At 46.7% G+C, this 16,643-nt stretch overlaps 1 protein-coding gene across 4 annotated transcripts in view; it reads right to left on the bottom strand.

Moving 5' to 3' along the window:
• The window catches only part of LOC134017521 (probable ubiquitin carboxyl-terminal hydrolase FAF-X), a 32,436-nt gene that overhangs the window by 12,044 nt on the left and 3,749 nt on the right, over positions 1-16,643 (bottom strand). For 3 of the 4 annotated variants that reach the window (XM_062457210.1, XM_062457211.1, XM_062457213.1), the window contains exons 3-32: positions 15,934-16,079; positions 15,599-15,678; positions 15,287-15,399; positions 14,687-14,905; positions 11,960-12,075; positions 11,537-11,788; positions 11,253-11,391; positions 11,011-11,163; positions 10,757-10,861; positions 10,424-10,630; positions 10,129-10,265; positions 9,579-9,617; positions 8,844-8,977; positions 8,072-8,162; positions 6,773-6,886; positions 6,380-6,608; positions 5,145-5,240; positions 4,759-4,970; positions 4,428-4,668; positions 4,192-4,341; positions 3,939-4,059; positions 3,312-3,442; positions 2,889-3,167; positions 2,522-2,647; positions 2,292-2,429; positions 1,922-2,088; positions 1,685-1,793; positions 1,446-1,592; positions 1,183-1,329; positions 133-340 (exon numbers count right to left, since the gene is read on the bottom strand). In XM_062457210.1, coding sequence (XP_062313194.1) covers positions 133-340; positions 1,183-1,329; positions 1,446-1,592; positions 1,685-1,793; positions 1,922-2,088; positions 2,292-2,429; positions 2,522-2,647; positions 2,889-3,167; positions 3,312-3,442; positions 3,939-4,059; positions 4,192-4,341; positions 4,428-4,668; positions 4,759-4,970; positions 5,145-5,240; positions 6,380-6,608; positions 6,773-6,886; positions 8,072-8,162; positions 8,844-8,977; positions 9,579-9,617; positions 10,129-10,265; positions 10,424-10,630; positions 10,757-10,861; positions 11,011-11,163; positions 11,253-11,391; positions 11,537-11,788; positions 11,960-12,075; positions 14,687-14,905; positions 15,287-15,399; positions 15,599-15,678; positions 15,934-16,079 — 4,546 coding nt within the window. The remainder of the gene's footprint in view (positions 1-132; positions 341-1,182; positions 1,330-1,445; positions 1,593-1,684; positions 1,794-1,921; positions 2,089-2,291; positions 2,430-2,521; positions 2,648-2,888; positions 3,168-3,311; positions 3,443-3,938; positions 4,060-4,191; positions 4,342-4,427; positions 4,669-4,758; positions 4,971-5,144; positions 5,241-6,379; positions 6,609-6,772; positions 6,887-8,071; positions 8,163-8,843; positions 8,978-9,578; positions 9,618-10,128; positions 10,266-10,423; positions 10,631-10,756; positions 10,862-11,010; positions 11,164-11,252; positions 11,392-11,536; positions 11,789-11,959; positions 12,076-14,686; positions 14,906-15,286; positions 15,400-15,598; positions 15,679-15,933; positions 16,080-16,643) is intronic. The other variant, XM_062457212.1, reaches the window with a different exon arrangement.

The raw sequence follows: 16,643 nt of genomic DNA, 5'->3' as shown, positions 1-16,643 counted from the left end.
GTTAGCACCTTGGCTAGATGATACATGTCTGTTAGCTTCCTGGCTAGATGATACATGTCTGTTAGCATACTGGCTAGATGCTACATGTCTGTTAGCATCCTACATTGCTGGGGGCTCCATAGCGGTTCTCACCTTGGTAGTACATGTCAGTGAGTGTGTCAGTGATTTGTTTAAGGTTGCGCACACAGCCCACAGCCAGCGCCACCAGCAGCTCGAAGCCAGCGTTGATGGAGGCAGGGCTGCTGCATACTGGGATGGCCTGCTCAGGGGGGAACTCCCCGCTCTTCATGTACTGCAGGTAGACATTAGACGCCGGGAAGATGAAGTCATCAATCAGCTCCTGGAGAGAGAAGAGGAGGGGAGGTTATCCTTTCCTGTTTACCTATGCTGCTTCTCAACCTACATCCATCTGATCTTCCTATCATGGTGAGGTTGGCTCCTTCCCTTCCTCCAACCATGGGGAGCTTGGCCCCTCCCCCATCTTCATACCTTGAGGAGGCTGACCCCTCCCATGATGAGGTGGGCCCCTCCCCCTCCCATGATGAGGTGGGCCCCTCCCCCTCCCCCTCCCATGATGAGGTGGGCCCCTCCCCCTCCCCCCCCATGATGAGGTGGGCCCCTCCCCCTCCCCCTCCCATGATGAGGTGGGCCCTTCCCCTCCCCCTCCCATGATGAGGTGGGCCCCTCCCCCTCCCCCTCCCATGATGAGGTGGGCCCTCCCCCTCCCATGATGAGGTGGGCCCCTCCCCCTCCCCCTCCCATGATGAGGTGGGCCCTTCCCCCTCCCCCTCCCATGATGAGGTGGGCCCTTCCCCTCCCCCTCCCATGATGAGGTGGGCCCTTCCCCTCCCCCTCCCATGATGAGGTGGGCCCCTCCCCCTCCCATGATGAGGTGGGCCCCTCCCCCTCCCATGATGAGGTGGGCCCCTCCCCCTCCCCCTCCCATGATGAGGTGGGCCCCTCCCCCTCCCATGATGAGGTGGGCCCCTCCCCCTCCCATGATGAGGTGGGCCCCTCCCCCTCCCATGATGAGGTGGGCCCCTCCCCCTCCCCCTCCCATGATGAGGTGGGCCCCTCCCCCTCCCCCTCCCATGATGAGGTGGGCCCCTCCCCCTCCCTCCCATGATGAGGTGGGCCCCTCCCCCTCCCTTGATGAGGTGGGCCCCTCCCCCTCCCTCCTACCTTGATGAGGTTGGCGCCTCCCTTTTCACAGCCGATGTAGAACTTCTTCTCTGGCGTCTGGAATGCCAGCAGCTCCTTGGTGATGCCGATGTGGCCCTCCAGGATGGTCTCCTCCACCCCGGTCTCACCTGTCCTCTTCACCTCGTCCTGGCCACACACACACACACACACATCAACTCTGGGCCTGGACACTTAGGCATCACAATGCTGCACTTCTGGGTATCAAAGTGAATCGTGTAAGTCTGGCGTCTCCTGGGTCTCACCCTGATCCTCTTGAGCCAGTCGATCTGGTTGTTGAGCAGCACCTCTGCGTTGGGCAGGTTGATGTTGCTGTTGTAGGCATAGTTTAGCAGAAGCCTCAGGAGGGTGAAGTAGTCTCCTGCATGCTTGGCTCGCTCCTTAGCTGTGCTCTGGATCACACACACACACACACGTCAGGTCTGGATGCCCAAAGTACAGTGCCCCCCCCCCACCCTCAATGACCCCTGACCTGAGTACTCACCCCCAGGACAGTGAAGAGCAGGGTGATGAAGAAGAGGAGGGGTCTGTGTCCCATACAGCACCTGGTGGCCATGAGGAAGAACTGCTCTTGGGCCATCTGCCGGACAGACCTGCACACAGAACAGGTGTTCATATAGCCCAACACACATACACATTCATATAGTCTGACACACACACACACACACACACACACACACACACACACACACACACACACACACACACACACACAGCTTACTTGCTGTGGCAATGTAGCAGCAGGTCTATAATGAAGGTCTGCCAGGCCTTCTCCTTGCTGAGTGTGTCCAGAGCCGTGGGCAGGAGGGCGAAGCACAGGGTCATGACCTCCAGGGCCTCACAGCACACCTGCTCATCCTCCCCATCTGGCTCCTGCCCCGTGTTGGTCTGGAAAGGAACACACACACAGTGTACAATATGGGTCTTCGTCTATCTTCTGGTTGGACGAGATAAGGGGGCTCAAAGTGCCGGCCCACAGGCCATTAGCTTTAACACCATGGATCTTACCTGTCCTAACTTTAACACCTTCTCATACATCCAACATGCACTAGCTTTAACACCTTAGATCCAACCTGTACTAGATTTAACACCTTCTCATAGATCTTGCTAATCTCTTCGTTGGAGCTGAAGACCAGCTGCACTGTGCCACAGCCTGAAGCCCATATGATCTTCTGCACGGCCCGGATCACACAGATGTCTGGGATGTACTTAGAAGCCTGGAAGAAGTTCTGAAAAAGACAAGGGAAGAGGTCGACATTTGTAATTAATGTAGTCATCATTCCATGACACAAACCATCTCTCCAGGTCTCTCTCTCCTCACCTCATCAGAGATCTGCTGGGCCAGCCGTATGGCCACGTTGCGCAGCATGCACTCGGAGGCGGGGTTGGGAATGTGCTGCAGGGCGGTCTGCAGCACCAGGGCCTGGTCGTGTGTGACCTGGTTGATCTGGAGAAAAAGTAAGGGCCATTACAGCTTCGCACAGGCCTCAGGCAGGGCAACAGGCATAACTGGTTGACTGTGGTATGTGAACTATACAGGAAACTAGTAATAAAAGGTGGGGTTTTAAGTGCGCGTGTTGTCAAAGTGTTTTCATGTTAAGTCAGTCTGTCTGTGTGTGTGTGTGTGTGGTGTGTGTATATTTATTCAGTATGTGTGTGTATGATTATTCTGTGTGTGTGTTTCTGACCGGTGAGACAGGGATGCTGCCCTCAGCGTTGGGCTGGCAGGCCTCCGCCACGGCCCTGACGTGTCCGAAGCCCACGGCGGTCAGCAGCAGCTTGGCGATCTTCAGAGCGTTGAGGTACGCCCCCCGCCGCGTCTCCATGTCGGCGCTCGTCAGGAAGTTGTTCCTGGTGAGCATGCTCAGTACGAGCGGGAGACCTCCGCTCTTCAGGAAGTTGAACTGGAAGTCACAGGCTTCCTCGCCCAAGGTGCCGCTGGCAGGCATGAGCAGAGCGTACACCACCTGGGGGAGGAGGGGGTAGATAACAGGGTCACAAACACGTAACTAACCCTCATAGCTCACCCTAAACCCTCATAAACGAACCCTCATAACAAACCCTAACAACAAACAGGTGCAAACTCTCTCACACAGATCCACACTACCCACCTCGATGAGGTAAAGCACTTGTGAAGGAGAGGGCCCAAAGAAGCGGGAGTCCAGACTGGGACTGAGGCTGTTCTCCCCCAGCTTGGCATGGTCCAGACACCCCGCACGCAAGCTGCCCACCGTGGTGTTATCTAGGAACACACGCACACAGCAGGACCAGTCAGAATCATTTGAAAAATTCCCAAATACAGATGTCATGTATCCCAAAGACTGTCAAATCTAACATGACTAAAATGAGTAGTGTGCTTCCTGGGCTGATAAAAGATGTGTTTTCCTTTGTGGGTGTTTGCTTTAGTTCTGTGGGTTTGTGTGTACCTGTGGGAATGCTTGTTTTGTGTATCCGTTTGTGTGTGTGTGTTTATTTGTTCTGTGCGCATGTATGGACATTTTTCATAACTGAGTAATAACATAACACAGAGCAATTTGTATTTTATGAGATATTGAATGATCATTAAGCATTTAATAAATAATGTAAGCATTTGATTCATCATTAGATTTATCATTGGAACAATTTATCATTTAAATTACATTTTTAAAGGAAAAACCTTCTATAGGCATCTATACCTTCAGTGAAACCTTCTATAGGCATGGACAGTTACGATGTGTGTGTGCACGCTTGGTGTGTACCTGGAGGCATGAGCTTCATGAGCAGCCTGGCTCCATCTCGGAGCAGGGGCATGGCGAGGCTGCAGCCCAGGTCGGCCACCTGCCACAGGAAGGACACGTAGCGCAGGTGCAGAGACATGATCTGGAGACGAGGGCAGACGGAGGATTTACGTTTCAGGATATCCACTCAGGAGGTTGTCTACATGCGTGCTTGTCTGTCTATGTGTGCATTCGTTTGTGTGTGTGTGTGTGTGTGAGGGCGCATGTCTCTCACCACTCCAGGAAGGCAGCTCTCAACTTCCGGGTTAGGTCCATCGCTGAAGTGGTTGCCGTGGTTTCCAGGTGAGCCGGTGGAGGAGTCTGAGGAGCTGTCAGGACTGGAGGGCATGTTGGCACTCACCTGGGTGAGCTTGGCTGTAATCAACTACAGACACACACAAGCATATATTGGTTCAAATGTCCAGTTATAACAGACAATATGGTGACAGACAGAAGATCGCGATAACCCACCGTTTTATCTTTGAGACTGAGCTGCCCAATCAGCTTCCTGTCGTCAGCTGGGTCCACCACCTCTCCACCAATGAACAGTTCTATCTTGGTGTGAGTGGCGTTGGCCTTGATCCTGGTGAGGATGCCTCTGCGCACGGAGCCGATGGTGTCGTTGGTGTGAGACCAGATGTCCAAGTCGTCTACCTGACGGCCCTGGTTGGGGAACCGCACGATCAACGTGATGTGCTTCCCACGGAACGCCCTGAGAGAGGAGGCCAAAAAGAAGGGCTTAGAAAGTGTGTGTATGTCTGCCTGTGTCTGTGTGTGTGTGTGTATGTGTCTGTCTGTCTACCTGGACATGGGCAGTATGGTCCTCTCCTCGTGGTAGTCGCTGTCACACTCGTTGATGTACTCCTTCAACACGGTGAGCACTCGGACCATGCGGACGGCCTCCTGGCGGGCAATGTTGACGCTGTCCTTGTCCCCGTCTAGCACACACAGTGTGTCGTACGACGCCTTCAGACGGTCAAAACAGGACTGGATGAAATCCTCGTGGATCTCGACCTGCAGACAGCCAGATAGAGAAAGAGGTTAAATGATGGAACTTATAAAAATAAAGAATATTTAGGAGTTTAACACCAGAAATAAAAGGGTTTTAGGACTTACTTGACCCCCTTTCTTTTTAAGTATCTACAAAAGCTATGTTTTCCCTGTTAGTAACCAGATGTTTCTGTGTACCTGGTTGACTTGTAGTTTGGGTCCCAGGTTGGTGTAGATCTCCTTCAGCAGGTCTATGGCTCGGCTGGCGATGTCATCACTTCCCTGGATGACCACCTGTGGGGGCAGGGTGATGAAAGAGATGTGATGAAAGAGATCAGGACTTGTGTGTGTGTGTCTCAGAGTACGCGAGTAGGCTTAAGCTTTCATGGGTCATCAGACTAGTGGCCTGATCTGAAACAGGGCCATTCAACTTCCAGCCTGGAGAGTGAGTGAGCCACAGTGCGAGAGAGAAACAGGGACATAAAGGGCCATTGCTAGGAATTGGCAACCGCCAGCCATCCTAGATCCCCGAGAGGAGGTTCTAGACCCCTGACAGGAGGTTCTAGACCCCTGACAGGAGGTTCCAGATCCCTGAACGGGATGTGGAATCAGTACACATGCCTCCTTCCTCACTCTGGTGTTGTCAATGCATTTTTACACATAGAAGGATTAGAGAGCAATGTAGGTCAACCAAAATGCACAGCTGCTCTCAACTGGGCCAGCTCCTGCTTTCCTACAGCAGCAGGCTTGCAGCTAGCAGTTCCAGTGGTTGCTCTAAACAATCTAATCACCTCTAAACTCTCCAGCTGGAGATAACGTGCGGGGCATTCAGATGCAGCACTCAAGGAAGGTTTCTGAAGATTATTCCCTTGTCGGTTGTGTGTCAAGCCATAGCAGAGACGTCATCCGTTTATCAGGGTTTCCCACAGAAAATGTGTTAGTTAAGGTGGTAGGGTGGGGTTTGCCGTCAGACCGGGGGTCAATGCAGGGGGGTGGGGCTAGTTTGTGCGATAGACTAATGCATTCTGCAGAGAAGGGAGACTGGCTTTTTGGAATGGAAGGGAAAAAACTAAGACAGAGTAACACAGCGGATATCGCTATAAAAAAAAAATATATATATATATATTTTTTTTTTTTCACGATAGTGTTAAGGCGGCAGGCGTGTGTTGCTTAGGCGGTTGCCTTAACTGAAAAGTGCTGTGGGAAATGTTTCACATGGACCCTCAGAGCCTCATTAAAAGGTCAGTACTGTCGTCTGAAATGGTTTCAGTTGATTAAAGATTGATGAAGGTTGATTTCAGGTGATTAAATGTTACACAGGAAACATTTACAGAAGTTTTAGGTGAAATGGGCCTAGCTATATTGAAACTTTGCAACTGCAACACTGTAAACGCCGCAACAAATCTAAAGGCGTATGTGGGTGTCTGACTGACCCTCCAGAGGTAGTCCAGGCCGATGAGCTCCAGGTCATCCATCATGTAGGCCCTGCGCTTGGCCACCAGTTTGCCCTCGCGGCAGTTGACGGCCTTGAAGAACCTCTCGAAGCACTTCATACCATTCTCCGTCAGCAGAGACGGATCCAGCTGCAGAACGTTGTTCTCAAAGAAGTCCTTGTTGATGTCCGGGTCCAGATCAGGTTCATCCCCCATCAGCTTAGAGTACCTAGGTGGAGACATGGCAGCGTTTATCGGCCAGGCAGCTCCAGGACAGGAGGGTCCCTAGAATGGACTGTGTGGACTGACTCAACTGATAGACTTGGATGCGTTTCGAATAGACCAGAGTAGTATTTCCTGAATGTAGGTGTGAGCGTTGGGAATGAGCGCTACCATTTAAAGCAGGCCTCTCGGTCACAGAGGAACACAGCGTTCTCAGCCAGACACTTCCAGATCTGCTTGGCCTGCGGGGCGCACAGCCACAGCTGGCCGTCCTTCAACAGAAACCTGCACATACACACAGCTTCCATGTTATACATCATCACATACACACAGCTTCCATGTTATACACCATCACATACACACAGCTTCCATGTTATACACCATCACATACACACAGCTTCCATGTTATACACCATCACATACACACAGCTTCCATGTTATACACCATCACATACACACAGCTTCCATGTTATACACCATCACATACACACAGCTTCCATGTTATACACCATCACATACACACCGCTTCCATGTTATACACCATCGCAACACACCGCTTCCATTTTAACACACACAGCTTCAATGAGTATGTTTACATGCACACTAATATTTCATTCCGTCATTCCGAATATGACAATATTCCGAATTTGATACGGTCATGCTTAGCAACAGCATATTCCGTTTTGGAAATAGGGAATTAGGAAATGTTCAGAATGTTTGAATTTTCCCATTAAGACAGAAGAGCACACAATGTACAGTACTGTGCATAAGTCTTGGGCACCCAAGAAAAAATAAATTAGAATTATAGTCAATCTAAATTTAATGTTGTTGCATTTTTTCGTTTAAGTGTATCAGATTTGAATGCAACGAAAATATATGTGAAAATATATGTAATATAATTTTGTTATTTGTGCAGCAGTCTAAAAGTGCAATTTTGCTAAACTTTTTGTTAAATTGTTTAATTTCATAAAGCATTTTTCCTTAACCTTTTTTATTTTTACTGTGCCTAAGACTTTTTCACAGTACTGTATGTGCTGATATTATTCCGGTTTGGGAGCTTTACATGTATACAGGCATTCAGAATATGCAACTCAGCTGGGGGTTTTGCGCCCAGTTTGTGACACATGGCCTCGCAGTCAACTCTGTGTTGTACATAAACCAACAAATTAATCAGAGTGAGCTCGGCTGCATATAAAAACGGTTATATTCGAGAAATATTCATTTTTATTATCCATGTAAACAGATGAATAGGGATTTGGTATTTTTCGGAATAAGAGCCAAAACCGGAATATTTTGTGCATGTAAACATAGTTATTGTGTCACAGTATACATCTATACCCACACAAGATCATGATATCACACACATTATAAAGACATACCTTATAACAATAATTTTACCGTTAAACTATAAAATCTTGCACCTATAAGATCTGTATCTCAATTTCAGTTGATGGCCTGAAAATGTCATACCTCAGGAAGTTGAGTCTCTCCTGCACTTCCTGTACGTGGCTGTAGCGACTTCCAGGCCTCACCGTCTGAGGGTCAAACTCCGCCTGCTCCGCTACAGAACACACACATCAAATGGTTCATCTATGTACCATGCAGGAAGTAGGTTAACACACACACACACAGTATAGAAGGTAGGCTACCACATACAACCACACATGCAGGTCCACCGTGTACAAGTACAAACACCCCACTAATTAACACACAACCTACACACAAGTGCTTCCTCTCCCCCTAGATGCACTAGAGGCTACCTGGTCCAGACAAGCAGCAGCCGATCTTGAACTAGAGTTAGTTCTCGCTATCTGGGAGACCTATTACCCTATAACCCTATCTGGTAGGGGTGGTGAAAAAAATTGATTCGCATTCGGGATTCAGTCTTCTAGCGATTCACAAATTTCACAAATCGATTTCTTTTTAAAATTGTATATAAAAATGAGTTTACTAAACTGCAAGAAAAACTGTACATTTCAAGGTTTTGATGCATTGGGAGTTTTTCTTCAACACAACTGGCTATCACCGTCAAATAGAAACAAGTAACACTAAACCGCAAACTGAAATCAAATGTAAACATATATTGAATCGAAATTTGATAAAAAATCGTGAATCTAAAAAATCGTGAATACATTTTTTATCGAAATCGTGACCCCAAGAATCGATTTGAATCGTGAGGAACCAAAAGATTCCTACTATCTGGACCTTGCTTAGGGACCAACCAAGGGGAATCAAGACCAACCTTTGGAGAACAGCCTCATAGTGTCCATGTAGGCTGACAGGCTCTCGGCCACCAGGGTGACCAGCGCGTGGTTGTGCTGCAGCTGGTTGATCAGGTCGTGGCGGTAGAACACATGAGGACTCCTCTGGGTCTGGCTGTAGAAAGAGAGGAGGGAAGATGGAGAGAGTAAGGATGTGTGTATCAGAGAAGAAGAAAAAAATCAAATAAAAAATGATGACATTTGTACAAATGTACATCTCCCAATAATATATCCGATTACATTGATTTTAGACATGTTGATATTTACTATGCGTGTGTGGATATGAGTATGTGTGTACCCTTCTTTCTACCAAAAAGAACAGCAGGTGAATTTGGATCATTGAATCACTATGTTGTTTGTCTTAGGAAATGTGAGTAAGCCCCCGGAATGTGAACTGAAACATGTCTCAGCCTGATTGGAGCTGACAGGAGCACAAACAGAAGAAACCCACGTCAGTCTCAAACCACACCCTGGTCCCACATAGGACCCACCGACCGCCCTTTTAAGGGCTCTTTCTGGACAAGCGTCCCGAGGTCACTATGGGAGACAGGGTGCTGTTTGAGGTCTGAACAGAGGACAGAATAGCTGAAGCAGATCTATGAATGAAAGTTTACATTAGAGATCTGTGTTGCTAAAAATAGAATGAAATCAGATACACAAAATGTACAGTATAGAAATTGTCATAATAATATTCCCCAAATTAGCTGTCAACTTACCCCACTAAGTTCGTTTGTATGTTAATAGGCATTTTCTTTCTGAAAAACAACAGGCATTTGTGCTACATATTTGCTTAATTTACTTGAAACACTATTGCAGTGTTAAAAGTTGATCAGGTGCTATTTACACAAGTCAATGTCTATACTAGTCTTGGTTCTTTTGCTTTTAGTCCCCCCAATATTCATGTAATCTTGGTTTAACAGTTGCCATGTATGCCTGTTTCTAAGAAATAGAATGGATCAGCTTTTCTGGAGATTAGGATGCCATGGTAACCCCTAATGGAGAATAAAAGCCATGCTGTTGAAGACATTGTGGGGAAGAACATTGAATTTTAGAATAAGAAATGGCCCTTCTCTTGTGGGAAGTTAAAACTGTAGATGGATAGAACAATGTCATTTGAGAAACCAGTTTTAAACAACACATCTTGCCAAACCCTAACACCATGATGCGTTATGGCCTCATCTTTATGTTCCAGATCCCCATCAGTGACACCTCCTCTGGGCCCCTCCCTGACCCCAAGCCCAGACCACCTCAGAGCCCTCATCTTACCTGAGGTTCTGAGGAGCTTCTCCAAACAGGCTGCAGATCTCTCGGATCTGTTTCAAAGCAGGGATCACCCACTTGTCATTGGTTCGCAGCTCTTCAATAAAGCGATCGATCCACTGGATCTTTTGCGTGTCTCTGTCCTGAAAGCAAAAACAGACAGTTTGCACTCATTGTTGTGTAGGTCCACAGCAGCACACACACCTTACCAGACGCACACACACACACACTCTTACACACACACACCCCCTCCCCGACACACACCCTCCCACGCACACACATGCTCCCCGACAGGGGTTACCTGCGAGCAGCTGTAGTCCAGGATCTTGATGTGAGCGCTGAGGGCCTGGTCCATGATGTCCACAGGAACGTCATCACTGTGCGCCAGGTTCCACAGCAGGTTGAGCACCTTGTGCGCCATCACGCCGTCCTTGTCGTCCTCCGCCAGGCGCCTGATCAGCTCCAACAGCTTCTCACGCTGCTTCTTACTCGCGTTCGTCCAACTGGCCTGAACACACACACACAGTTACAATGGGTGTGTGTGTCTGAACTACATCTATATGCACGTGCAGGGACCGCCACACACATTGACTGTGAGCAAGCAAGACCTTGTCTAGCATAACAGCCCACTCACCTTGAAGCAGTCGAAGAGATGATCTAGCTGCTCGGGGGAAAAATCCCACGCCAGCTTGGCCAGCAGGTCGTGGACGTTCTTCACTATGGCCTCATGTTTACCAGCCTGGTTACAAGAGCAGCGTGTAGGAGAGTGTGAGATTTCAGAACCCCTCATCAGATCTCCTGTAACTAAACTAGAAGGTCTCCTGTAACTAGACTACCTCATCTCCTTGAACTAGACTACCAGGTACCATGAACCACACACACACACACCTGTGCAGCCCAAATGTTGTCCAGGTCCTGCATGGTTAGAGCCTTCTCCTTGATGACGAAGCGAAGGATTTTCTCCAGCTTCTCTACGTACTGGGGCTGGTGCAGGCTGTCCCTCAGAACAATGGTCAGGATGTGGTTCTGCTGGATCCACTCCTTAAAAGAGAAACATACAGAGATATAGAGATGAGAAGGGAGATGCAAATGAAGTACAAAATACACCCTGACAGACAGACTACACTTACCGCCATGCGTTCCGCAGTGAGCCACTCTTCCTCTTCTGGGTTCCCATGGCGATGTGTGTAGTAAGACACACTTGAGATGACCTTGTTGACCTCGTTTAATGCGTTCATCTTACCATTAAAAGAGGATATTTGCAATAACCTGTAGATTAGAGGATAACCTTCATTAGCATAAACATTTTATGTAAAGCCTGGTGATAAAATGCATCTGTATTGGACTAGGATCATCATCAATTACTAAACATAAATGGACAAAAATTACAGCTGCTTTATAGTTTCAAACTCACCTAAGAATCATTTTTAACCTAAAAATCTCTAAATTCTTCACTGTTTCCTCCTGCCCAGGAACCCTTGAGGCCAGGTTCTTCAGGGACTTGATTATCATGGACAGAGCGTCATTCTTGGCCTCATTCTTGGCCTCCTTCTTCAGCTCGTCATCCGTCAGGTTCTCCAGGAACTGAGGAACCATCTCGATCACCGGGAGGAAGAACTTCTTCACTGTGTGCAGCGTGAGGAACTCGTAACACTGGCCGAAAGGCCTGCAAGGCAACACAACACGGTCAGGTCAAGACATAGCAGTCAAACAAGAAGCACATATCACTACAATGAATAGAAATCCTCCTCCTTTTCCCATAACAGTATGTGGCGAGACTTTAAGACCTGGTTCATGGTAGTCTAGTTACAGGGAGACAGTGACTATTTTTACTCACTTTATAAGTGCAGCGATGATCTGGACGTTCAGTGCTTGGCCACTTATGAAGCGATCGTGCAATATTTGAAACCCGTTTAACATGCCAAACTTATTTATTAAATCCACTAACCAGCCCTGTGGAATGAAGAGGGAAACAGAAAACAGAGTCAAAATACAAACATTTGGATTCGAACTTGATTAAAACAGGCCTTTTACATTTGTGAAAATGTATACATTTTCCCAAAATATTTGTCGACATCGAGCAACAAACAATTATTGTAAACGTTTTTTTAAGTAGCTGATTTCTAGTTCAAGTTGTCATAGAACCTAGCAGAGTAATCCCATCCACCCCAGTAATTTCATCAAAACATACTTAAAAGGCATACGCTCCTTAGGTTTACCGGTCCTTCAGCAGTGTGAAAGATGCTCCAGACTCCTAAACTAACCACAACTCCATATTATACTGTCTGTGCATGATCGATGAAGATGTAACTGTTAATGTGATGGATGCACTACGTATATTAATATGTTTATTGCCTCGTGTTTAACAAAAATTATTATTATTGCTATAGAATAAATTCTATCAAATGAAACCAGTTATATTTCTATAGAATATTCTCATGGACATTCAATGCAATGTGCTGGATGACAGAACCAAAACAGAAAAAAGGCAGCAACTGCACTAAGAGCCAACCCTGAAGGATTTATTTATAGAATGACTTCAACCAGTCTGCCATCTGATCCACCAACACTGACTCAGGCGGTCCACAGCCAGTCAATGTTAGTTAGTATAAACATCATATATTCTACCTAGAGTAGTGTAGGTGCTGCACTTACTATGATTATTGTAAATATTTCTTGCAGAGGCATTGCACATCAAGCATGACACTCTACAGCTAACAATACAAAATAAGAAACCAGTTTTGATATTAGCAGTGTGTTTAGTGGATACGAAACTTCCTGTGGTGGGTCATTTTGGTATACAGTTAGGTCCATAAATATTTGGACATTGACACATTTTTCATCATTTTGGCTCTGTATACCACCACAATGGATTTGAAATGAAACAATCAAGATGTGCTTTAAGTGCAGACTTTCAGCTTTAATTTCAGGGTATTTACATCCAAATCTGGTGAACGGTGTAGGAATTACAACACATTTGATATGTGGCCCCCCCCTTTTTAAGGGACCAAAAGTAATTGGACAATTGGCTGCTCAGCTGTTCCATGGCCAGGTGTATGTTATTCCCTCATAAAGGGAGTTCGTTATTTCATTGACAAGGAGCAGATAAAAGGTCTAGAGTTCATTTCAAGTATGGTATTTGTGTTTGGAATCTGTTGCTGTCAACTCTCAATATGAAGTCCAAAGAGATGTCACCATCAGTGAAGCAAGCCATCGTTAGGCTGAAAAATCAAAACAAACCTATCAGAGAGATAGCAAAAACATTAGGTGTGGCCAAATCAACTGTTTGGTACATTCTTAAAAAGAAAAAACGCACTGGTGAGCTCAGCAACACCAAAAGACCCGGAAGACCACGGAAAACAACTGTGGTGGATGACAGAAGAATTCTTTCCCTGGTGAAGAAAAACCCCTTCACAACAGTTGGCCAGATCAAGAACACTCTCCAGGAGGTAGGCGTATCTGTGTCAAAGTCAACAATTAATAGAAGACTTCACCAGAGTAAATACAGAGGGTTCACCACAAGATGTAAACCATTGGTGAGTCTCAAACAGGAAGACCAGATTAGAGTTTGCCAAAAAACATCTAAAAGAGCCTGTACAGTTCTGGAACAACATCCTATGGACAGATGAGACCAAGATCAACTTGTACCAGAATGATGGGAAGAGAAGAGTATGGAGAAGGGAAGGAACTGCTCATGATCCAAAGCATACCACCTCATCAGTGAAGCATGGTGGAGGTAGTGTTATGGCGTGGGCATGTATGGCTGCCAATGGAACGGGCTCCCTTGTATTTATTGATGATGTGACTGCTGACAAAAGCAGTAGGATGAATTCTGAAGTGTTTCGGGCAATATTATCTGCTCAGATTCAGCCAAATGCTTCAGAACTCATAGGACGGCGCTTCACGGTGCAGATGGACAATGACCCGAAGCATACTGCGAAAGCAACCAAAGAGTTTTTTAAGGCAAAGAAGTGGAATGTTCTGCAATGGCCAAGTCAATCACCTGACCTAAATCCAATTGAGCATGCATTTCACTTGCTAAAGACAAAACTGAAGGGAAAATGCCCCAAGAACAAGCAGGAACTGAAGACAGTTGCAGTAGAGGCCTGGCAGAGCATCACCAGGGACGAAACCCAGCGTCTGGTGATGTCTATGGGTTCCAGACTTCAGGCTGTCATTGACTGCAAAGGATTTGCAACCAAGTATTAAAAGTGACAATTAGATTTATGATTATGTTAGTTTGTCCAATTATTTTTGGTCCCTTAAAAAAGGGGGGGCCACATATAAAATGTGTTGTAATTCCTACACCGTTCACCTGATTTGGATGTAAATACCCTGAAATTAAAGCTGAAAGTCTGCACTTAAAGCACATCTTGATTGTTTCATTTCAAATCCATTGTGGTGGTATACAGAGCCAAAATGATGAAAATTGTGTCAATGTCCAAATATTTATGGACCTAACTGTATGTGAGAGTGCATGTGTATGCGTGTGGGTGTGTGTGTGCGTGAGTGTGTGTGTGTGTATGCGTGTGGTGGTTTGTGTGTGACTGCGTGTGCGTCATACCTTGGGTGAGCGAGGATCCGGGGGTCTGGCAAAAAGCTCGTCTTGGGCCAGCGTGGCCCCAGCGGGGACGGTCTCGGAGGGGCGTGTTCCGTTGTAGATGTGGAACTTGCAGTGGGGGTTGGCGGCCATGGCCAGAAGCTCCAGCAGAGGGAACCAGTCCTGAGAGAGCTTGCTCACACACAGCTCCACTAGCCGGTGTGTGTTGTTGATGATGCATCTCTGGAAGGCAAAAGGGAGGCTTGAGTCAACCACCAATTACAGACCCCTTGCATTAACCCAATGGTCACAAGAGCGGTTTAACCTAGGCATGGGGTAACAAAGGAACAGGGTAACCGAGGAACAGGTGTAACCAAGAAACGGGCGTAAGCAAGGAGCGAAATCGATGTAACCGATCCAGCTAAGGCTCAGCATAGCTTTCCTGCAGGAAGCCGTGAGTCATATACATTACATCCTGTTACTCATGGATGCATGTGTGAGTGGCTATGTGCGTTAATGTGAGAGACGAGTCTCTCCTCCCTCCCTCCCTCCCTCCCTCCCTTTTTCTCCTCACCCTTACCCCTATCCTCCCTCCCCCAGAGCCAGACCGAGGACAAAACTTACATGGATCTCGAACTTCCAGCCACTGACGGCCTCGTCTGTAAGGATCTTGGTGAAGGAGATGGTGAGGCCGTCTCGAAAAAACCTCTGACACGCCTCACACCTGACATCCAGACCTTCAGAGATGACCATAAACAGCACCGACACGTCAAAATCTTATAAAGGGAAAGTGAAACTGAAATTTTTATAGACTTGCCATGAAGTCTGATAAATATAATCGAGTATCCCATTTAATTGCTGTGAACACAAAGGTCAAGACACAATAAAATAGATAAACCTTTAAATGACTTGGGAGCAGTGAGACAGTGTTCTTACCTTTCTTACTAAGATCTATAGCAGCTTCTAGAAGGACCTCCAACTCTCCTTTTGGCAGAACTGGAACAACCCAACGGGGCCTGGAACCACAAATATGTAAATGCAGAAACTTCCATACACACCAAACCTTCTCCTATCCAGCCTAAGGTAGAATTTCAATCCAACTCAATGTTATCCAATTCCTTGTTAGTTCCAAGATCAAATGCTTCGTCTCCACTAGCCTTGTTCGACATTTGTAATTTATGTTTTTTTTAAGAATTCGATGGCTTTCTTCCAATTTCACACCACAGGTCTGTGTGTGTGTGTGTGTGTGTGTATATGTGTGTGGTGTGTACCTGTTGATCATGTCGTCCAGCTTGGCCAGGTCTGCATGAGGAAAAGCAGGTTCCTCCTCCTCCAACAGAGGAAGGCCATCTCCCTGACCCTGCTCCTCCCCTGGGCTTACTGGAGAGGTCTCATTGGACGAATTAGGGGATGATGTCTACAACACACACACACACACACACACAGGTTCATTCTTAGAGCAATCACACACACACAGGGCTTTCAAAGCCAGAGGCAGACCATCACATCCAGATGGACTGGATCTGCATTCACCAACGTTAAGGGACTTCCTTTGGTGTGTCTTGCAAGTTGCAAATGCAGTGTACCTGCATTCTATGTGTGAGTAAAATGCACAGAAGCTTTAGCAGTTGTGAATATTGAGAGTAAAATATTTAATCATATTTTGAGTTTCTGTAGTTCAGATTGTAGCTAGACCATCCTTTTATAATTTAATTTACTCTCAAATGGAAGACTTTCTTGACATTAGCCTACAAATAAAAGCTAAGAAACTATAGACTAACCTCATAGCTAAGATGTTAAAAACTAAAACATGAATAATGCAGGTAAGTAAGATTAGTTCAGGAGGACAATAACGTTGATGACCTGTCAATTAAGGTAGAATTCTCAATGCATGAGAGGGTGTGAGGAGAAGGGACAGGTGTCTCTTGAATAAGCTCAGCTCCCATTTTAGAAGACGCTCCTGGAGTTATCCAGACAATAT

This window comes from Osmerus eperlanus, chromosome 3 (genome assembly GCF_963692335.1).
Source record: "Osmerus eperlanus chromosome 3, fOsmEpe2.1, whole genome shotgun sequence".
Classification (NCBI taxonomy): Eukaryota; Metazoa; Chordata; class Actinopteri; order Osmeriformes; family Osmeridae; genus Osmerus; species Osmerus eperlanus.
Note: the sequence above shows the minus strand (reverse complement) of the source record. Positions and strands in the feature narration are given on the sequence as shown.